Raw genomic sequence first — 25,384 nt, 5'->3', positions numbered from 1 at the left:
CTGTACAGTAGGTACTTGCATGATGTAAAACGCCTAATTAAGTAACTATTATATAATAATATATTGAAACGTACTTTATATTTATTTTCAAATAAAAAGTAATAAAATAAAAAGTATTTGTAATAGAAGATATTTGATCAAGTTTTTAGTTCACTAGTTCCGTTCGGTTTGTGGATATATTTTGCTTGAATTAAATTACTTCTTTCTTAATTCTGAAGACAATTTATAAACTAGTTGGTTTGGTATTTAGCCTTGAGGCAAATTACATGAACTTCCCGATACGTGTAAATAATCGACTTAATCAAAAAAAAGTGTAAATAATATACTTCATCAATCCTACTTTAAAAAAAACGATAATAATTTTAGCAAACTTTGACGAATTTGTAAAATTAAACTACTTGTTGTAAGGCCGTAATATTACAGTAAGTTCTATAAGACCATGATGTATATCGCCAAAAAAAGTTCCATGAAAATTAAAGTTCCATTAAATTTTTTACAATTACAAGAAAACGGCGCGGTAGATTTTTACCTAAAATTAATCAGCATCATTCCCAAATGATATCTTTCGAACAGTTTTTGATTTTTCAAAATCGGTTCGGTAGGATGAGCTTAAATGTGGACGAAAATTTAACACTTTTTTTCAACAATTAATTACAAGAAAACGGCTCGGTAGATTTTCACCTAAAATTAATCAGCATCATTCCCAAATGATATCTTTCGAACAGTTTTTGATTTTTCAAAATCGGTTCGGTAGGATGAGCTTAAATGTGGACGAAAATTTAACACTTTTTTTCAACATTTAATTACAAGAAAACGGCTCGGTAGATTTTCACCTAAAATTAATCAGCATCATTCCCAAATGATATCTTTCGAACAGTTTTTGATTTTTCAAAATCGGTTCGGTAGAATGAGCTTAAATGTGGACGAAAATTTAACACTTTTTTTCAACAGTTAATTACAAGAAAACGGTTCGGTAGATTTTCACCTAAAATTAATCAGCTTCATTCCCAAATGATATCTTTCGAACAGTTTTTGATTTTTCAAAATCGGTTCGGTAGAATGAGCTTAAATGTGGACGAAAATTTAACACTTTTTTTCAACAGTTAATTACAAGAAAACGGCTCGGTAGATTTTCACCTAAAATTAATCAGCATCATTCCCAAATGATATCTTTCGAACAGTTTTTGATTTTTCAAAATCGGTTCGGTAGGATGAGCTTAAATGTGGACGAAAGTTCAACACTTTTTTTCAAATTACAAAGAAACGGCTTGGCAGATCGTTGCATAAAACTGACAAACGATAGTCCTCAACGAAATACATCAAATGGCTTTTAAATTTCTAAAATCGGTTCAGGCGTTTTTGAGAAAACGTCGATCAAAAGTCTAATTTTGACAAATGCCAAAAAGACCATACTGATTTTTGCAAACTTTGACGAATTTTTAAAGCTGAACCAGTTGTCGTAGGGCCGTAATATTTTAGTATGATCTAGAAGACTATGGTATCTATCGTCAAAAAAATGATCATAAAAATCGTCGAAATTTTTTTTTTTTAAACTTTATTACAAGAAACGGCCCGGCCGATCTCTACCAAAAACTAATCAGCACGATTCCCAACCAATATCTTTCGAACGGTTTTTGAATTTTCAAAATCGATTCATAACTGCGGGCTAAAACGTGGACGAAAGAGTTTTCACTTCTCTGCTATTTACGAAGAAACGGCTTGGCCGATCGTCGCACAAAACTGACAAACAATAGTCCTCATCGAGATACATCGAATGGCTTTTAAATTTTTGAAATCGGTCCAGCCGTTTTTGAGAAAACGGCGATTTACGGCAAAAAATCTGTTGGTGCACACGCACACACACACACACACACACACACACACACACACACACACATACTTTTTCCAAATTTGGTCTCATTCGATTCAGAATGGCTTGAAACGTCGAGAAAACATAAAATTAGCGAATCGGATTTTTTGATGAAAACATAAACTTCTCCTTCGGGAAGTTAATAAATATAATTAACAAGAAGTTATAGGTGAAGTACGGGAAAAATTACATGGTGTTTTGTTTCCTAATGGTACTTATGTACATCTTATGACCGGTCTCAATCATATTTACTTCGCTTTGGTTTACTGACTACCAGTAAGATAATATTTTAAATACGTTGGAATATTTATTGAGGAAAAAATACAAATCTTAGTCTTAGTCTTCTAGACTAAGACTTTCTTAGACTTAGTTTATTTCCAGCAACTATTTTTTGCATTCTTAGAGTAGAAGTTATAAGCTTATTATCTTTGACAAATTTTAATTCTTTTTTGGCTTGCAATGCTTGTAAAATAGTACTATAATACTATACTAGTAATAGTACTAGTAATAGTACATTTTGTCCATTCTATAAGTATGTATTTTTATCCGAATTTAACCAAAAAAATAATTAATCATTTACACTATAAACCGGCTTATTGCAATAAAATTGATCCAAATCACTCGACAAACCTGTGACAATGACGGTCAACATCTGACACAATTGTTATTATGGCTTTTTTCATGTTATACAGTCGCGGAAACGTTAATTAAACTAGTCAATTTTGAAATAAGGCCACTGGGTCATTTTATCCATATACCATTTTGGTCATATTTTCGCTAAATATTACATTTTTTATGTTTTGTGGCAATATATTTATTTTTATTCTCAGTTTTGTCAATTTCAGTAAGGATCATTATAATTAACTGTCGGGAGCAAGGAGTTCTAATCAATTATTTACTATGATTCATAATAACTTTGATTTATTTTTAATAGCTCTTTTAGAAACGTTTTAAATGGATTCAATCATGCATATAAATAGTACTACTTTTAATCAATTAATAATATTACATCATATTAAATGCTGATACTAGAAATCGTTACTTATTTTACAAGTAGCCTTCTTTTATGGGTCGTAAAACACAACATGTCGTTGGCGTACTTTCGCGTTTCGAAATAATTTACGATCATCTGATATATATTGTGAAAGGATTAAATGATTGTACTATATCGAAATGTATATTGCAATCAAGCATAGTGCATCATTATTGGCAAATATAGAACGCTTTTAAATACTAAAACATTTAATGAACTGCGGCGAATTGCAATTGTTCATAGTGCTGGTGCGTTATATATTTTGGTCTAGATTCAGCAAGAGGGGAATACGTATATTTGATAAAGCAGATTTTATTCTGTACCAATAAAACTTTATTTCTATATATTCTTCAGTTTATACTATCTTCTTCATTTTAGATCCTGTTTATCTCATCGTATATACATTTCAACTTATCTTCATTCTTCTTTTTTCTTCTTTACTAAGTACTCATTTTATCTTCTAAATTCTTCTTACTTCTTCTATTACTCTAATTCTTTTTTAATTTTAATTCTACAATCTTTATACATTATTCTGATTATTTTTAATCCTAATTCTACAATCTCTATACATGATTCTGATTATTTTTACATACATATTCGTCAATGCAATTTATAATTCTGTTATAATTTCAAATTAACTACTTGATATTATTTCAAATTCTTTTTTATATTAATTCTGTTTTATAAATAACATTTTAACATTATATAAATACTATTAGAATTTTGTTTGAAACACTGCTTCATGAGGCCTATATGCATTTTGTATTTGTATTTTTAGTGATGCTTCAAAATTTTATTCGATAGTTTTGCAAAACTTTTTATCCAGTTTGAATCCTGGTTGTATGTTGTATCCTTGTTAGTGAACAAATGTATTCAGGTCACGCAAAACAGATAATATTTCTGAATGTGTCAATGGGAGAACCCGTATCAAGAATTCTTTTGAAAGCTTCGTGACGCGATAATGTTAAAGCCTAATATACGACTGTAACGTTCTTGGAATTGTTTAATATATCAGATTATATCATATTCTATTTATAAAAGAATGTTGAACACTGAGGTATATCTATTAATCTTATTCTACAAATTAAAAATTAACAAATATTAAAAAAAAATTAAATAACATATCAGTAATATCAACACACCATTACCAATTATTAATAATAACATATCATTAATAATTATTAAAATTATATCAATGACATTAGGAATAACACAAAAAGAGTAAGTTATAACAATGAAAAAGTATTTGATATACCGTATTATTCTTATCAGATTATTTGTTACAATTGTCATATATAATTATATAAAAAGAAATTATCCCTTGTTTTTTGTGAAAATTTTGTTTATGAAAGTCAACAATTTTCAATAAAGAATTCAATTAAAAAAAAAAAAACAAATGACCAAAGTTATCTATATTTTCGAAGGTTATAATCAAATTATTATTTTTTTATTATCAAATTTTATTACAAAAGTTGCAACGCCTTTGGAAATTTCTAAATTCGTAACTGATTGAAATTTTTCTAAAATTTCAAAATATTTCAAACTATTCAAAAATTTCAAAAAATTAAGAATGAATCAAATTTAACATAACCATTCAAATGTCAAGCATAAAAAACTACATATAAGTATAGTGGTTTATTAGAAGCATTACAAAGTGATTTATTAACAGCATCAATTCGATTATTTTTTAACGGCATTTGATATTAATGACTAGAATGTTATAAATATTTTTATTTATGGTTGGTTATTTATAGCTATAGATATAGAAAGAACGAAATCTAAGAACTTTATACTTCAGAAGTTTTTTTATGTATATTTTTCATTTAACATTTGCTAAAACATAGGATAATTGTCACATTACAATACGCTATACTTCAGTTTTTCTGTAATCTGTAATTTTAATCACAGTGTTGCACTTTTTGTAACATGGTTGTTAATTTATAGCTATAATTATAGTTACAACGAACTGTGAACATTTTTAAATATTTAACTTTTTATATTTTTCAATCAAATATACAAATAATCTTTGAGTACTATATAGTGTTATATTAGAAGCTTCACAAAGTGATTTTTTGCTATTATCTTAATTGAATTAATTACAGTAAAATACAACTATAAAACAATATTGAGCCTAAAATTAGTATTATCTAATACAATAACTTGAAGAAAAAAATGTTATAAAATTCAACTTTGCTTTAAAATTTAAAATTAACAGCATAAAATCAATTATTTTTTAACGGTAATTTTGATATTTATGACCGTCGTAAATATTTATCATTGTGGTTGTTAATTTATAGTTATAGATATAGGAAAAACATTGAGAATTCTTAAATATTTTGCCTCTTATATTTTTTAATCAACATAATTTGAAGAATTGAGAAGAACTGAGAATTTTGGCTACTAATTTTTATGTAACATTTGCTAAAATATGATAATTCCAATATGTTTCCAAGTGAAAACAGCCCTGATATGGTATTCCGCATCAATTAAAAGTCATCACCATTACAATAATTGTAATAATAAATTCATCACATAGAGATGTGACAACTGTTTGGTTTGCCATCTATAATAAAACAAACGTAGTTTGTAAGAGATTCATCACAACAGCTCATAGGACCCATAAGTTCTGATCGCTGTTCAAATAAAGAAAAAGAATAATAATAATTTCAGCAATTTGCTATAGGTCACAACACAATACGCTATACTTTAGATTTTTAATCTGGAATTTAAAGTGTTACATTTACCCCATATTACACTCGAAAATCAAATCCTTTTCAATCTGCTGAATCCAATATCGTTTATGACGTAACGGGTTCAAATGTGACGTCATACAATATGGCTGTGCGGAATTCAATGAACCAGGTCGCCCCACCGCGTCCTTGCTAAAGCTCGCTGCTAGGCTTTCATGAATGCAACTCATAAACGGGATGGGAGCCAACTAGGAGCTCCGAGCTTTCGAAAGCTTCCGTTTATCTATTTCGCTCACATGAGAAACACGCGGCTTGCTGATTCTTGTTTTGTTTAATTTATAGTTTGACATGTAGAAATGTGATGACAAAGTCAACATTAGGCGCAACTGTGAATTTATGTAAAATTATTGTTCTGGTCTTAAGAGTTTTCAATTTACTATTTAGGCCCATTATAATTGAAATGTTTTTAATAAATAACAATTAACATAAAAGTTAATAATTTACAAAAATTTACATATTTAATCAGTGTTTGAAATGCAAGTTTATTTGCTATTAATATAATTGACTCGTAATTTTTTTTTACTTGACTTGTAATTTAAACATTGATCAAGTTTTTATGATAATCCTGCTATTACAAGTATTTTTATATGCTCTTTTTTATTAATTTTTTTCAATTAATAATTATTCAATAATTATCTGTAAGCACAGATTCGAAATGTTTGCATTTTTAAAAGTTATTTTTCATTATTACAAATTATCTTTTATCATGGATGCCTTCGAATTATTAAAAAGAAAACTAATTTGAATTTATAAACAAAAACAAGTCTTCCAGACATTTGTGAATTCTTCAAAGCAAAATAAAAACAATGAGCTACAGCTACTGCAAATAGTAAGAATTTTTTATATAAAATTATTTCTTGAATTTCTGATAGGATGGGGCGGGACACAAAGGTCCAATTAGACTCATAGTCACAAATAACTATTAATTATGTTCTGTAAAATTCTCAATTAATTAATTCTTGTAAAAATATGTTTTTGCAATTTTTGTCATGTTGTCACTTATGCCAAAGGTGGTGTAAAAAGGGACAGACAGGTCGCAAAATTTTCATTCTATAGTATAAAATGAGTTTTGGGGAGTAGTAGTAACAATTTTAAATCGATTTGATGCAGTTTAATTATTAAGTTGAACAACAAAATTAAAAATTATTGTCTAAATATATATTTAACTTAAAACAAAAAACTTTCATCAACTTTACTTCTATCATATATCTTTCTTTGCTGTTTAATTTAACATAATAAGGTTCATTGTTTTTTGAAACACAATTATTACAAATAAGGTAAATGCAGTTTCTGTTAGAAATACAAATTTCATGGGTAGATTTTTACAAATATCACACTGCTTACAAACTTCATCGGATGAATTTATTATCTGAGTCGTAATAACTGCTAATTTAATTTATCTCTTATCAAGTAGCATTTTTTAACTTATTTTATTTTTTTATTTTTTATTTTTTCACTATTTACAACTTTGGTTTAGTTGGTCGTTTTTAACCTCACCACATGTTTTATAGAGGCTATATAAAAAACTGTTGAGCTAGCTTAAAAACTACGACACACCTTATGAAACAATTAAGTAACATATACTAAAATATTATATTCAGATTTTATAAAATAAACAGCCGTGCTAAAAACCAAAAGGACTAACAAAGAAAACAAATTATTTTTAAATTATTTACAATGTGGCCGTATATATCTAGATGGCATTGTCGCCTGATTTAAGACAAAGGCTCGTAACACATCTCTTGATATCTACTTTAAAATAGTGTCAGGAAAAATTCCCAACTTCACTTGTTTTGTGATAATGGTGGTGGATTTTTCACCCATGGTCTTTCAGGCTCCTCTCTACCTGATACTCTATTACTTTTGGAATAGATTTTTTTTTATTTCCAGTATTAATTTACAAGCTACGAATGACATATGGTAAATTGTTTGAGTATAAATAAGTCTGGTATAAGATCATAATAGAAGTGTGGTAATTCTTATATTACTGTTAGTCAAGACGACGTTCATTAATCACTTGAGTTCTAAAGGGGTAGGGCTGATTCGACAAAAAATTACGAAATATCACCTGGAGGAGGGGTTGGTCTTGTATGATATCACATATATTTACTTTTTACCTCAATTTAAAAAAAGTTCAAAATTTTTCAAAAAAAAAAAAAAAAAAAAAAAATGCGATTATTTCTAGATACTAAAAATACTCTTAATGGTTTGTGAGTGAGCCGGAGTAATTTTAAATATCACTACGTATCACTAAGAGGGAAAGGGGGTCCAAAAATGCTTAGAAATTGCTTACGTGATTAATGGACACCGCCTGTAATAATTTAAATATATTTATGCTTATGATACCATATTTATCCTATTACTACTTCCTAATTACTTGTATGCTAGAGTGTTTAGTTAACTATTCATTCATTTAAATCTAATTTCATGACTTGACTAAAGGAGAAACAGCCAGTTGATTTAATTTGACTCATCATATTAGATACTTTCAATGGAGAGTACTCTAAAGGAAACTATTTTTATTTTTCCTTTTCAAATAAAGCATTTGAGTTACGTACATCTCAATAGCTTATAGAATTATTAATTGTTCTGACTGCTATTTTAAAAGTTAATAAAAAATATCATGATTTGTGTCGTAGAGTTTGGCTGCTTTGGAATAGAATAGAATAAATCATTCGAAAATGCTTATTACTTAGTATAATTAAGCAAGTCACTTCTGTCCAGATGCGGATTGTGAAAAGTAGCAATATTAGCAAAATAAAATCGTTCCGCATGGTTAAAGCTCGGCTGAAATTAATTCACATTCTATGCAAATCGCGCGAAAGCTTTTCTATGTCCGTTGTAATTCGCCCGGTGAAATGGTCCGCGCAGCGTTCACAGTCCAGATGAGATAATCTAATTATAAGATTCAGGAAGCCAAATGTAATGCTGGAATTTGCACACACAATTTTGTACTGTCTCCATGAATATTTAGTAGAGGCCCGAATGCGTTTCAAAACCCGAATGAATATCCAAAACCGGCCGGGGAATTCAAATAAACAAATTTAATTTGCAAAAATTTCATAATCAAAGCATTGATGGATGACGTTTACTACGAGGTTGGATTTAGTTACAAATACTACGCATTTAGTCCTAAGAAATGTTACATTAACTTTCCATAAAGAATCTACTATTTGTGATTTACCTATTTAGATAAAATGTAGGCTTTTAGGATAAGAAAGTTTAGACTCTTGCTAGAAACTTATTAGTACGAGATCCAATTGATATATTCAAAACAAACTTATGATATTTGTAATTGTATTAATTAAAGCGCCCAAATACGATCTTGTATGTCTTAAAAGCGCGGCATATGATTCCAAACTTTAATGATTTTTTATAATTTAACTATTTTTCGTATGATTATGATATTTCAGGATGTTTGTATAGTTTGGCCATAAACTATCTCTATGTCAAGTTTCATTGAAAACACAAATAATTTAACTTTATTTAAATTAAAAAAAAAAAAGAAACGGCTCGGCGAAATGATATCTTCCGAACGGTTCTTGAATTTCAAAAATCGCTTTAGCATTTTTGCGTAAGGTACAATTTTAAGGATTTTTTTTAAGTATACCAAATTTGGTCTCGATTCAGAAGAATTTAAAACGCCAGGAAAACATGAATGTAGCAAGTTAGATTTTCTGACGATAATAAAAATTTGTTCTTTGGGAAGTCAAAACATATTTTTGTTTTCCTGGAATAACTAGAAAAATATGTGTACTTTTAATTAGGCAAACTATTCAGCCCGATTAATATTTTTATACTTTTTGTAGTTCAATATTCCATGCTATCCATATATAGAACAAGGCCGAAACAATTTTCAACTCGTGTATCCCCTATATGCTCAAAATGTTTCTATTTTTACATTCCGTGTATATGATATATATATATATATATATATATATATATATTCATATATACATATATATGCACACTTAATAGAAGCAAATAAAACATGGAGCCCTTATACTAATATTGCCGTTTACATAATTAACTTTCGCGTATTTATTATTACATCAATCTCAAATGCATTTTTCCTTCGAAAACTTTTCTTAGAAGCAACAAGTGTGCTATTTATAGAAGTATTGCATATCAGTTTTAAATCTTAATTATGCACGGTTAGCACATACTTATTAACATAACGCCGAACGATATCGCGATCATCTATTTTCTCGAACGATGTGAAAATCACTCATTCTCGATTTATGAAAATTATGAGTATAACTTTATTTATCATGAAATATTACTTGCATTGATTAAAACGGATGTTGATTAAAATACAAGTACAAAAAATTCTTAAAGACATGTATATTACCAAATTATCTTATATTATTAATATAATTGATTTAAAATGAACAAAATATTCTCTCTCTATATGTACATAATATATATATATATATATATATATATATATACAAATTATTAATTTATTATTGAATGTTAATTGAAATATTAACGTGTTATTGAAATGTGTTTTTTATTCGCGCATTTTCAAACAAAGTTCAATAAAGTTCTCAATAGGATGAGTTATTGATGTAAAACAAAAACAATATTTTATATCTTGACTATCTATGAGTTATCAATGATAAGTTGATGATCACTCGAAATAATTTTACTCACTTCTGTTCATATCATAGAAAATGAATTTCTAACAATTTGCCTTATTGCCTTATAAAACAATTAATTTATCCACTAATATAGAATTTCTTCATTTATTCAGTTTATTTATATGACTCTTTTTATCTTATTATAACTCTGTATTATATATATATATATATATATATATATATAATAACTATTATCGTTTAATTTCTTTGTTAAAAGAATTCGACTGATGTACCGAATAATGTTATTAAATTTTTCAAAAATTTGTTTATATTCTGTACATAATAAGCTCACAGTATATGTTTTCAAGATTATTTTAAGAATAAATTCAAGTCGTTCGACATCAAATCATGATTTGTTCAACAAAGAAATATCTTTAAAGATAACTTTAATATAATATTTTATTAAATTCAATAATACTATATAGTATAATGATTTACTTCTCAAATCTCAATTCTATTTATTGATTGTTTTTTTCTTTCTTTTCAGGTGGTATTGGTATTCATTCTGAGTATAGCCTCGTTGATAATTTACTTTATCGACGCATCCAGGTAATAATTTTTAATTTTCTAGTTTATGTCATTTTATAATTAACTAAAATTTTTGACAAATTAATCTAAGTATTTAGCTATTATCGAAGCTATTATTTTCTCACTCGTTTCTTTCTGTTTTCCAGTGAGGGCGTGGAACGATGTCAGAAGTGGAGCAACAACATAACACAACAAATTGATCTCGCCTTTAATATATTTTTTATGGTCTACTTTTTTATACGAGTAAGTATTACACAAACATTTTACATATTCAAACATACAGTAGCTACTTACTTTAATATAAATTAAGATTATTTCTATTTTACTTAAAGTTTTTAGAAAATTCGATAGAATTTTAGGAAAACATATTTTAGCTTCAAGGGTCCAATTTGATTTTAAGTAATTATGCTGCCTTAAACTCACTGAACTACATCACTACACATATATTAAAAAAACAACTATCGAACTATTATGTTCAGTAAAATGCACAGTTCACTCATAATTAAAGAAATCGGTGTTTTTACTATTTTCTAAAATTTATCACCTGTCCCTTTTTACCCCACAGGCAGGTTAAAATAGAACAGCCAAAGCGCAGATCCCACGTTTTCTTTTTAATTTTAAATGGATTTTACGAAATAATAGCTACATTAATCAACCAATTAAAAATATAAATTTTATGGTTATATTTTTTAAAGAGATAACATTGCATCTAACCTTGATCTGGTACTTCGTCTGAAATATGCAGATCAATTGAAATAGAATCAGAATAACTGTTTATCTAATTTATCTCTTAAAAATAGCTTTTCTTAATTTAATTTTCTTTACTATTTTTCATTGCTTACACTTTCGCCAGGGTAAAGGTTTATGGTCCTTTTTACCCCATTCACGTGTAAGCTTTTATTGGGGTTATATAAAAAAACTGTTCAATCTAACTTTAAAATAACTACATAAATAAAACAATTAAATAACGCATACTTAAAAGTTATATCATGATCTCGTAAACTAAACAACGGTGTTCACAACCAAAAAAATAACAGCAAATGAAAGCACTTTTGTTATGGAGTTTGAAACATTGCCAATTATCTCCTGATAGCGACATCGTAAGAAAAAAGGTGATGACTGGTTATATATCTTTTTCCCTATACTTTCAAATATTGTTGTTAAAAACAATTCTTGACTTTACTGGGTTTTGAGATATTCATGATAGATCGTTTTACCCGCGTACATTTAAGCTCAGCTCTATTCTACATAATATATATATATATATATATATATATATATATATATATCTCGTATATATATATATATAAGTACAAGTATTGAATTACCCATTTATCATTATTTTTCTATATATTTACGTCAAACCGTATTATTTGTCTTGATCATATTTTAATAATCTAAATGGCATCCAGGAAGTAAAATAAATTTACTAATTGCATTGTAATTCGATTCCAAATATTCGATATGTATGGCCTAGATTTTATACCATGGTACGAATATCTCGATCACAATTTCTTTCTACGTTATTTTTGTTTTTATGTTTTTGTGAACATATTGATTGCTCGTTATTCGTTAAAGTAATCTCCAAGTATATTATTGTTTCCTTAGACGTCATATACAACTGACAAAGTTCCCAATAATTTCAATCAATGTTAGTACATAACAAACTTATTTTTATTTTTATGGTGAGAGAAAATGAATAACAATTTTATTATTATTAATGTAGTACTACTAGGAAATTATATTTTTTAACTATTAAATAATCTGATGTTGCTGACTGCATCTGAAATTGAACATTTAAAAAAATTAAATATATCTTAATTTTGGCTTCTCTAATCAAACGAAACAAGAAATATTGACAACTTTGAACGCACCAGTTTATTTATTACATATGTCATAAAATGTTATGAATACTTTAATTGGATTAATACTATTTTCAATGGTCGTTGAATCAATTCTTCAAGTTTCAAACTAATCTAATACCGTATGAAAAAATGTATATTAGTACACAACAAATATAATTGTCTTACATAAATATGCAGAAATCGAATAAATTTCATACCATTCAGTATGTAGATAATAGCAAATTAAAATTCAAAAGTAATATTTTAGCATTATATGAGTAATTATTTTTATGGATATAAAGGGAAGAGCGTTTAAAGGACCGCGGCTAAAAATATCCACCATCAATATCTCAAAAGCAAGAAAAGTATAGAATTTTTAGTTATACTATTTTAAAGTAGAAGGCAAAAGATGTGGAATCATTATCACCTTTATTCTTACGACGTCGCTATCAGGAGATAAACGGAAATGTATCAATAGCAAAAATGTTTTTTTTTTTTTTGGTAGTTTTTTTATTTTTGAGCTCTTATTTAGTTTATGATACCTGAATATAATTTATAGTAATACTTAATTGAAATTTTATCTAAGATGTATTATTATTTTTAAGTTAGATTCATCAGCTTTTTTATACAACCTCTATTCGAGTTTACATGTGGGTGGGGTGAAAAGAACCAACTAAACCCCTACATTGGCAAAGGTGTAAACAATAATAAATATTAAATAAAAAAGTAAATTTAGTTTCAAAAAATAATTTTGCTAAGGATGAATTAAAATAATAGTTATTCGAACTTTGCTGATGAACAGTTCCTTCGGAATACCAGATCAAGGTTATATACAATAAAATATTTCTAAAAAATGTTCATATAAAAATTGTATTTTATTGATTAAATTTGTTGATTAAATATATGTAACTATTATTTGGTGAACTCCATTTCAAATTTAAACTAGTGGTGTATGTCATCGTGCTTTAAGGCAAATTAATACTGTAATAAATAAATACTGTAACATTGTCTAATATTTATGAAAATTATATAAACTGAATTGCAAAGTTTAAAATATTTGTTTGAAGTATATTAGAACTTATGTCAGAATTACAATTAAAATCTGAATTATTTTCGATATACAAGAAAAATTTTTTTTGAAAAAAAAATTGAAAAGAAAAATTGAAACAGTTTTTTGCCAGAAGCAAAGTTTTATGAATTCAAATCGTACGCTTAGTTCTCTCAAAAACTCGGTTGATTCTTGCGTCCAAAAACGTAGACGAAAAACTGTATCCGTACATACATACGCACACATCAATTTTTTCTGAGGTATGCCAAAATGTTCAGAAACCTTCAGAACGTTAAAAAACATAATTCTATAATAAAGAGTTAACTGGGACTTAGAATCAGTGTTAACTGAACATAGTTCGATAGTTGTTTGTTTGATACATGTTATATATTATCATGTAGTTCATTTTGTTTGAACAGTATAATTACTGAAAGTCAAATTGGTCCTTTGTGGTGCGCCCTGCTCTGCTATATATTATATACAAGGTAAAAAAAATGTCTACTGGGTCAATTACCATTATAATATTATACGTATTAATGCAAACTTCGATAGAGATTTTAAAAAGCAATATCAGATTACGCTTTCGGCAATTAATTTATCATAATATATTTTTTCAGAATATATTGTTCTAACACATTTTGCATCATTTTACATTTCAAAGTCACAGCATGCTACAATTTTACATATTTGATACATCCTTCTATATAGTCTTTGCATATAATATCCATAAGCAAAAAAGATCATATATTAAATTACGCACTTTTTTCTGGCGCATAAAAATCGTTCGATACTTTTTATGGAAGGAAATCTATTTATAGAATGATGTATAACTTCGATATATTCTCTTTTAGCATTTTTTCCTCTTGCTACTGTAGATAAGACCGGTCGTGTTAAAACAGATTTGTGATTTTGCTTACAAAGCGGAGATTTTTTATTACAATCCCTCGTACGATATTGTACTGAGAGCAATTCCGTTTCGGTATCTCGTATGGACAAATTCCATATTATACTTTTTACCAGGGTATGAGTGTGCATTTTGTACAAAGAGATCTGTATTATATAGGCACTCGGTGCTTTTATTTGCCGAAACGATTCTGCAAGTTACTAGTTTGCGAGAGTTATGAATGCAATATTTTTGATAAAAGTTACTGCTGCAGTCACTATATGTCGTACTTGTGAAATTCAAGTAAAAGTTCGAGTTTTCTATGCTCTATCTATCTGCAAGAAATCACACTAAAAAGAATACTGTGACTCTTACCAATGTTATTTATCGATTTAGTGACTCTTACCAATGTTATTTATCGATTTAGTGTATTAAACCAATATTTAATTGAACTAGTAAAAAATGGTATGGGAGACAGGGTACGGTTGTGCCAGGGTACGGTTGTCCCAGGGTACGGTCTAACAGCTAAACTATACTGATTTTGAGAAAGGGTCTAAAGGGAGAAATATGTAGTATGTTTGTCTGTGCCACACATTAACATTGATTTTAAAAAGTCTTTTGTTGTTCAATTTCTTTTAATAATAATTGTTACTTGTATACAGAATACTTTGCTATTTTGCTGTAAGTTAAACATTAGAAGTTAATTACCAGCAATTTATTTTTGCGTAAATAATTTAGCTTGATTATAATGGCCTCCAAAAGTGTACGTTGGGTACGATTCTGACAGATTTTGTGGGTACGGTTGCCGTATTCAGGTGATGATTAAACATACAAAAAATTAGCTTAACTAATTATAAGACAAATATACGAAAGATAAAGGGAAAAGAATATTCAATACAAGAAATAAATTTCACAAAGATTTCTTGTTAACTTAGTTTAAAAAATTATGTTTTGTTATTTTATATTTACAAGCTTTGTTTAAATGGTTTTGTTGTGCTGTGTTACATATTTTGACAATTAAGTCGTTGTAAACAATTGTTTTTCAATTTATTTTTATGCCTGTCACAACCGTCCTGGCGGACTTTTGACCTTTTCTTGTACGATTCGATTTTATGACTAATCTATCGTTTTCAAGGATAGTATTTCAGAATGTCTACATGGACAAACGTTCAGATTACCATTAAATTTACTTTTTTCCCATCTATCTTCATAATAACAAAGTTATTGCTGATCCCAAAAAAATGGAATAACCATCTTCACTTTACTTCACATTACCTTCAAAAATATTATACACATTATTATATTTGAATATTATTTTTTTCAGTTTTTATTTTCTCACACGGCTGGTATATGCTATCCAATGTAGTTTTTACTATCGAACACGAATTAAAAGTCAAAATTGGGGGTCATATAGCCAAAAACTGACAAATTCAATAAAAGACGACAAAATCTTCGAACTAGTAATTCTTCTGCATAATAATTAAAATCTTATATCATCTGCCGTTTCCTAGCCCTTTTTATCTTAAATAAATATTGAGTATTCACTTAAATTATCTAATGATTTTTTTTGTATAATTCATCACTTTTAGGCATCGCTCTTCAAATTGTCAATTTAGCTCATAGGAATCTTTATGTATTTGTGATTGCTAAATAAAACAGAGTTGAAAAAATAAAAAACTTGACTTCATAAAATATATATTTATATCTATAGATCCGTGTTTAGAGGTAAACCATACACTGGATATCATATGCCGCACACCCTATACAAACAACTTTTATTATTTAGTGGGCCTTCGATTAAAATTTTCAAAGTATATTGAAAGAATGAATTGAATTATATAAATATTTTTAATATAACTTATTTATGATGTGGCTGATAGTTTGTATCTGAAAAACATATTTTCAGTTTCATTATTAAAATACAATAAATATAATCAAACTTGCGGTAACTTTTATTTAATAAATGATGCAGAAGTACATATTTTATTTCAACACAGCTATGTTTAAAATTCTTAGTCATTTTACAAATCGTGCCGAGTACATAAAATATGATTAAGTAGTTATAACTTGGCTTAATAAAATTATGATAATTCCCAAGTGATATTAGCAGCTACAGCTACTAGTGGTAAATAGTTGTAGTTACATTTTAATGCCTATGATTGAGTTTAATGTGTGTTTTACGACTTTTCCACAGTTTATAGCAGCTAGCGACAAATTGTGGTTCATGCTGGAGATGTATTCGTTCGTCGATTATTTTACGATACCGCCCTCATTCGTCTCCATTTATCTGGATCGCACATGGATTGGTAAGTTATTGCTAGATTCTGGAAATTTAACATTGATTTAAATGCAGACTCACACGATTATTTATAGAAGCTTATATTTTCTAATCATAGCAAACTCATTTGATGCCGCAGTTCATTATTAGCGATATCATTTCATTTTATAAAAATTAAACACACTCATAAATATTTATATAATTAACAGGATTTTGGCATATATGTAAGGATAATGTATATGATTATTTATGCAAGTTAGAACTTTTTTTTTAAATTTTTATACAAATATTCAATTTTTTTGAAAATATCAGTATATTTTCAATATCATACATTTTTTGTGATATGCATAAATGAAATATTATTAAAAAAAATTAATAGGAATGTTAAGAATTTTTTAACAACAATATTTGAAACTAGAGGTAATAAGATGTATAGCCCGATGAAGCCATCACCTTGATTCTTACGACGTGTCTAACGGAACATAAACGGCAATGTTTTTAAATCCATAAGAAGGGTATATTTTTTGTTCGTTAGTTTTTTTGGTTATGAACTCTGTTGTTTATTGAACTAGACCTTTGATTAATTTTGAAGTTTACGTTATTTGTTTTATAAGAAGTATTGGTCATTTTAAGTTAGAATCATTTTTTTTATATAACCTCGATAAAAGCTGACACGTGGGTGGGGTAAAGAGGTCCAACTGAACCTATACCCTACTGGCAAAGGTGTACACAGTAAAAAAGGCAATAAAGTTACAAAAAGCAATAACTAAATAAATTGCAACTCTGTTGATGAATATTTCTGACGAAATACCAAACCTAGGTTATATACTATTATCACTGCCAAAACTGTACCCTAAAAATCCCTATAAAATAAAAAATAAAACCTCTGTTTTACCCCCTTGCTGTCCCATTTTCCCCATGTCGTCATGGAGTGAAATGGACAAAGTGACAATTTGTTGAAAACCAGTGAAAACACTTTTCTACAATGATTAATTAGAGTTTTACTTATTATAGTCAAATAGTTTTTTGGTGGTTATTGTTGTGATATAATTCAATTTGACAATACATTTGCTAAAAGTCAAATTGGACGTTTGTGCCTCGTCTTAATAATCGTAGTGTTATTTTGAAATGCAATATATTATTAGAATGTACATTTCTCTTGAACTTTTTTTTGATAATCATTTTTTTTCGGTTTTAAACTATTTATTATATCTGAAAGTTCTGTTCATTTCTGTTGCTTTTGTTAATTGATAAATTAAACGATCAAGTTTATTATATTTAAAATTTATTTTTTTATTTTACTATCATTCTTGATCTTATAGAATATCTATCTAGTGTGAAATAATGGAATATCGTTCACATTTGCACTCAATACAATATCCCAAGCACACCATTGATAATAATATCGTAATTGTTATGAATTATCAATCGTTTCTGGCTCGGCTTTCATTGTACGTTTCTGAGAATCAATTTTTCCCTTTTGGTTTTTCCTTTTATATTTTTTCTCATTTTCAACTTTTGCAAATGCCATTTGTCTGCGTTAGCTTACGCTGTAATGATTCCGATATAGAGTATTGATTTTGTTCGAACTGGCTCTGTTCAGAGTCGAGGAACGCTAAAGTGCTATAATAAATATGCAGATCCGATATAAAATTGAAATTTTCCGAGCAGCGAGACGTTAGTAATTTATTGCAAAGAAATAACGAGCTCTTTAAAAAGTTTAAGACAAGATTAATGTTATTGTGCATGTATGTAATATACGAAATATATCTTATATCACATACGTATACATATTTGTATATAAATAAATACAGGGTGTTTCATGTCGTAATGGTCTAACCCACGGACTCGTTGTGGACGTAAGTTCGAACCTTGCTAGATTCGTATCAAAGTATTTTTTTCTTTTAATATAAAATAACTTTTTTAATAATTATATTTTATTAATGTAATTTTTTATTTTGCTCAAATTTCTTTCTGCCACCTTTCTTTGAGCTGCTTAATGGGCTTTTGCTGCTTCTCGGCCCAGGAAATTTTTGGTTCAGAACAGCAAATAACTGATTCAAGTGCGAGTTAAGGTGATCTTTATTCATCACAGTTTTGCATTTTGCAAGCTTTGAAACAAATGATAATTAGATGGTACTAGGTCAGAGCAGTTTAGGGATATATTTATATTACGGATACAGGATTAAATTCACATTAACAGAAAATAAATTATCTTAATTGAATTAATTCCAGTAAAATTCAACTATTAAACAAATATTAAGCCTAACATTAGTATTATCTAATACAATAACTTGAAGAAAAAAATGTTATAAAATTAAAATAGTTTATTTCAGGCTTGTAGATCTTGATGTGCACTTTCTCATTTATAATATTTTTCTCAGTACTTAACCTAGTTTCTTTAATTAATTATTATTAATTACTGCTGAATAATTTTATTAACACAACATCTATTTCCACAAAATACAATTATGGCATCAAGGTATGTGCTAGTTCAATGTATTTGTATAATGATCGTTTCCGAACCATGTTCTTGTTCTCGGTTATGAAAAATGGGGCTTTTTCATAACCAGTGATGACTATTTTTTTAAATAAAAATAGATATATAATTTTGTGTAACCGTTAGTTGATTTATTGTTCTAAATGGAATTGCAACAGTTGATTCATTGTTCTAAATGTAACCTAAATTTGTAGGATACCCAACTATTAACTTTTTTCAATAACCCAAAACACTTTAAATTTTATTCAATTGTTGTGATCGATACATGTAGCATTTTCGCCATCTCTCTACTATTTACATTTACAATTATGACTTTGATTTGGTCATCATCGTCAATATGCCGAACAGAACTGTGCTCATATTTGAGGCAAAAATCTTTAGAACGGAGATTTTTATACCAATTATGTTAAACATGTGCGTTTTTTTAAGCAGTCATCATCATAAACTTTTTCACTCACACTCATTTACATTTACATTTACGTTTTACTGTGTGTGAGCCATAATTTTTTTTTGCCAAATCAAATAACTTTAAATGCTGAAAATGTTCGTTTTTGTACTCCATTTAAATATGACCCACTACTAATACAATTCATATAAATTTACATGAATATGACCAGTATTTTGCGACAAATTGCAAAGTAAAGCAATAACATAAATTATACTAGTAGCAAAGTTTTTCCTACGCTTAAGGGGGGAGCCTGCTTTTGGGGCTTAAAAAATCGATTTTCTGAGTTACAAAAGAAATAGTTAGCAAGCGTCAAACATGTATATGAGCGAAACGAAAACTTTGACGATTGATTTCTCGGTTTTTAGTTTTCTCGATTTTTCCTAATTGGCGGGAAAGATAAGGAAAAAACCTGAACGCCCTATCGAAACGAGACAAAACTGATTCTACTCAGGATTAAATTCTCTTCTAGTTGAACCTAACAAAAATTAAAAAAAGTCATAATTAACTAACTTTTTAAATAATCTAATGTGAATTTTTTATCAAAAAACATGATTTTTTTAAATTGCGAAAATTTGGTGAATTTCCCACTTTTTTCTGGATTTTTTAGGTTCAACCAGAAACTATACTATTGAAAACATAGATTTGTTTTGTTTTTGTTTTTCTTTTATTTCGGATGGCAATTTTGACCTGCACCTTTCCCGCCAAATGACACCTGCACGCTTGTGGCACCATATATTTTAATGAAAAAAACCTGAAAATTTCATTTCAATAAAATATTTATTTCCTTCCCTAAAAATTTCTCAAAATAAGCGATTTTTTGAAGCCTCTAAAGCAGGATCCCTTCTTAAAAAAACAAAAGCACCAACCCGATATTGTGATGCATGTCTATTTACGATTTTATTTCATAGAGATATCAAAATAAACATCCATGACTTAAACTCAACACATCGTTGTTTTAAACGTTCTATTAATAAATAATTTATATATCATTGTATCAGAACTTTACCCTGTAATTAAATATATATTATATATAAATTAGATAATGCAAATAAACTGTACCAAACTGGTGCCATGCGGGGCAGGGACATGTCAAAAAGCACCGGCTGTAAACTGATTTACTGATTTATTACAATTTGATTTCACTCTCACGCCTTTTTATTTGTTTTGCATCAGCTGGATGATAAATCACAGGCGGTGGAAAGGATCGCTGAACTTTCCATCAATTGTTTTTTTTATGAATTATCATTCATTCATTATTCAATTCTATTCAGATTCTGATACTGAATAGAATTTAAATAATCTGGATGTATTATTCAATTGATACGTTCATTATTAGACTACTATTCGTGTTTTTATCATCTGAGGATAGAGGATTTAATGAAAGTGCTAGATAAAAATAATTATATTTTTGGTATAAGTATAGTTTAGGGTTGTGATAATTTATAATTATTTAGTAAAATGTCACTCATTGACTCTATTAAATCGATTTTAATTTATATAATTCCACCCACATTCATTCATATTTGTTTGAATATAGACTATTAGCTAATAAATGCTAAAACGCAATCTCTTATTAATATGTAATGGCAAAATATTCTGAACATAGTATTGCATTAAGAATGTTTGATTTATTTATTTTAATTAATTAATTATAAGTAAATTATGCTATTAATTTTTTAGAATAAATAGCATAATTTGATAGAAAAAATTTATATTATCTTCAATCAGAGCTTCGTTACTGGGGTGTTAACACCTGAACGTTGTTAGTTTCTGACATTATAAGATTCTACGTCTACACTGTACAGCAACTTGGTATAATTATAAATCATTCATAAATTAATATATTGAAATCTTATCGACTATGCTGAGTATTTACATATGTGGATAAGTTTAGAACTTTGATTCATTACCAGGTATTTACACCTGAAAGTTGCATATAATTTGATTATTTATTTTGAATAGAAAACTACTGTATTTAATATTAGTAATTTTACTTTCCAACTCCCATATGTATATTTTATTTTATTAATTGATTATTTATTACAGGTCTTCGTTTCTGCAGAGCTCTTCGCCTGATGACAGTTCCCGACATCCTGCAATACCTGAATATATTAAAAACGTCCAGTAGCATACGACTTGCTCAACTAGTCTCCATTTTCATATCCGTTTGGTTGACAGCTGCAGGAATCATACATCTGGTATGATAAATAATCATAAGAAATATTTCAAAATGATGTTTGATTTAATAATGCAATGAGATACAATTTTGAAGCAATTTCATGTCTATAAAATTTTTGAATAATTATCGCATTATTATGTTTATCTCTTCTAAGTATGAATTTCTCAGTAAACACCGAGCGGCAGTAGCAATCTGAAATCCACATTGATTATATATGGGTGTCACAGCGCTGAAGGAACGCTTGTGGATTTCAGGTTGCTGCCGACGTTCACATCACACGGTGTTTACTGTGAATTGTTATGCATATATTTTACCATTTACTAGTAGGAACTCCTGTTGGTGATCAATATATATATATATATATATATATATATATATACGAGGTGTGTTCAAAAAGTACCCGGAATTACTAATAATTAAATTTCGCGGGTCTGGAGTGTCTGATTGTCAAAATTTTTTTTTTATTGAGTTGGTATACATGCCCCTAAAGTATGATGAAATTTTCAGCTATATTCACTGTTTACTTTGTCTGTGGTAGTCGCTAAGGTTCGACGTGTTTTTCTGAGCTCGGCGATTTTTACAATGGAAGAATTGAAAAGTCAAAGAATTTGTATTAAATTTTGCGTAAAAAATGAAATAAAGTGTTGCAAAGTGCAAAAATTCACCAGATATGGCTCCGTGTGACTTTTTCCTATTCCCAAAGTTGAAGGGACCCATGAAAGGACGGCGGTTTTCCTCGATTGAAGAAAATCGCTGAGAGTGCTCAAGGACATATCAAAAAGTGAATATCAAGGGTGCTTCGAAAATTGGAAAAAACGCTGGCATAAGTGTATTATATCTGGGGGGGACTACTTTGAAGGGGACCACATTAATGTAGACGAATAAATAAATATTTTTTTGAAAAAACGAAAATTCCGGGTACTTTTTGAACAGACCTCGTATATATATATATATATATATATATATATATTGCTTAATTATATTTATAGTTGGAAAATTCCGGCGATCCGTTCGAGTTTAGTAATCCCCAGCAATTATCTTATTGGACATGCGTCTACTTCTTGATCGTCACCATGTCGACGGTAGGGTATGGTGACGTCTACTGTCAGACTGTACTGGGCCGAACGTTCCTGGTCTTTTTCTTACTTGTCGGATTGGTGAGTTTTAGGAAAATTTATTCAAAACTTAAAATAATAAAACAATTCTAATAATCAAGCATTCACATCTACGAAAAATATAATGGATAGGTATAGAAATGAAAAGAACGAACAATAGTGATATCACTATTTTTACATTTTGTGAATTTAAATCGAATTTTAATCACTAGTTTTTTTATTGAGTATTTAAAAAACAGAATAAAATTTTGTATCCTCATTTTAATTTAAAAATTAATTTTTTACTTTCTCATTGAAGAAATTATACTCCGTAGCTTTTAACTTTATTATTGACCTATGACCTATATAAGTTATAAAAATCTATTTTCAATAATTTTTCATTATTCATATATAAATGACAATTAATCTATAATTCATTTGATATATTTTGCCGTCGTTTAAATTATTAGAATTTTTTTTAATTTAATTGTGATTTTCATCATATGCAAATTCTTACAATATCGATCGATCCAATACGCGACGTTCTCGCAATTTAATATAATCTCAATAATATCCCATCTCTGTTCGATGGGATTTAAATATTTTATTTATCCATACTCATATTTAAGGATTGATAGTTAAATATATAGTCTGAACAGAATCCGTTGATAAAATTCTAATTGAATCCTGCAGAAATAATTCGTTTTAAATGCAGATATAATACCGTATAGAAGTTATATGATCACAGAAGATTTTAAAATTGTTATTTCTACTTTGTTATATTTTCACAACATTAAAAAATAGCTTAATTGAAATCTTTTGTGATAATATTTATAATTTTACAAAGTTTATAAATTGCTTGCATGAATGAAAATATTTCTTAGAAGTGATGATATAAAAGCTTCTAAAAAGTATTTTGCTGACCTATGAATTGAAATATCTCTACAATTTATGATAATAGTAGAGTCATTTATATCATAATTTGCTAAAGGAAATGTTTTCATATCAATATATATATACATATATATATATATATATATATATGTATATATATATATATATGTATACGTCGAGACAAAATTATAATATATTTATTAAAAATCAACAATTTTTGAAAATTGGTCACTATATTCTCGACAAACATTTTACTACCTCATAAAAATCATTCATTTAGTATCTACTGTACCATAATTTCCAGTCATATGATTTTTTCATATATTTCCACATGTAGGGCTGATATTAAAAAGTTAAGGAAAAATATTATCTTTTCCTGCCTCTTACATAATCCTGCTACAAATACCCAAATCATCTTTAAGCTATATTTTTCCTTGAAAAAGCTTCGACAGACCCTGCTGATTGCGCACTCCGCTATGAAAATTTTTGCAATAATATTTCCTAGTTGAAATATATGGTAAAATTGAATATTAATTTATTTAGTATCTAAAATTTAAAATTCTATTAGATTAAATAATAAAATATTAACTTCTAATCGAAAATTTCGTATAGTTTCCGAAGCTAAAAAATAGTAGTATGATGTTTATTTTATTATTGATGTTTTATAGAGTAATGTAGTGATTCTAAACATTTTTAATTACAGATTAGAATAATAGATTATATTTGATTATTTAGTAGTAGTAGTTTAGTATAGTTTTGTTTAGTAAAAATTTATATGAAAAATTGCAAAAGTTTTCATTTGCAAAATTAACGTAAAGTGGCTTATAATCTTTATTTAAATCATTAATTCAAAATGAATAAAAATCATTTTCTAAAACGAATGCCAAATATGGCCGAGATAAAATACATTTCCATTAATTTGCCCATATATCATTAACGAAATAGAATTCGAAAATTCAATTACGAAATGATTTTATCGTGGGCCAGAATAAATCGTCTCGCAAATTCGTGTGCCTTTCGGTTCATGGAAAATACTGTTTGCGTGTCTCTTCCACACCCTTTTGAGACATAATGAATTATTGGTCAATGTATGCATAGACTACTATATAAATAGACCTGAATATCATTTCTGATAGTACAGAAATAGAAAAAGGTGTAGACTTTTATGTGTGACGTTATATTGGGTTACAAAAGCCATAAAAATTGTTATTGTTTTAACTTAAACTTTTATTGTTTAACTCGTATTGAACGAACTTACAAAAATAACCAATAAAGTTTAGTAAAATTTATAGGAGAGATTTCTTAATTTCGCTTATTTATGCCTACGAAATTATTAATCAATATATTTGAAATATTTATGATTTGGCAAAGCGCGATCAAAGCTTTACTTAG

At 27.9% G+C, this 25,384-nt stretch overlaps 1 protein-coding gene across 1 annotated transcript in view; it reads left to right on the top strand.

Annotated features, from left to right (window-relative positions):
* The window catches only part of LOC113371497 (calcium-activated potassium channel slowpoke-like), a 118,978-nt gene that overhangs the window by 77,676 nt on the left and 15,918 nt on the right, over positions 1-25,384 (top strand). The window contains exons 3-7 of the mRNA XM_026612122.1: positions 10,784-10,845; positions 10,971-11,067; positions 16,794-16,905; positions 21,872-22,023; positions 22,994-23,161. Coding sequence (XP_026467907.1) covers positions 10,784-10,845; positions 10,971-11,067; positions 16,794-16,905; positions 21,872-22,023; positions 22,994-23,161 — 591 coding nt within the window. The remainder of the gene's footprint in view (positions 1-10,783; positions 10,846-10,970; positions 11,068-16,793; positions 16,906-21,871; positions 22,024-22,993; positions 23,162-25,384) is intronic.

The sequence above is a fragment of the Ctenocephalides felis genome, unplaced genomic scaffold (assembly GCF_003426905.1).
Source record: "Ctenocephalides felis isolate EL2017-DRISC unplaced genomic scaffold, ASM342690v1 CF-g0.4_SCAFFOLD_01492, whole genome shotgun sequence".
NCBI classification, from domain to species: Eukaryota; Metazoa; Arthropoda; class Insecta; order Siphonaptera; family Pulicidae; genus Ctenocephalides; species Ctenocephalides felis.
This window is presented reverse-complemented; position numbering and strand designations above follow the sequence as displayed.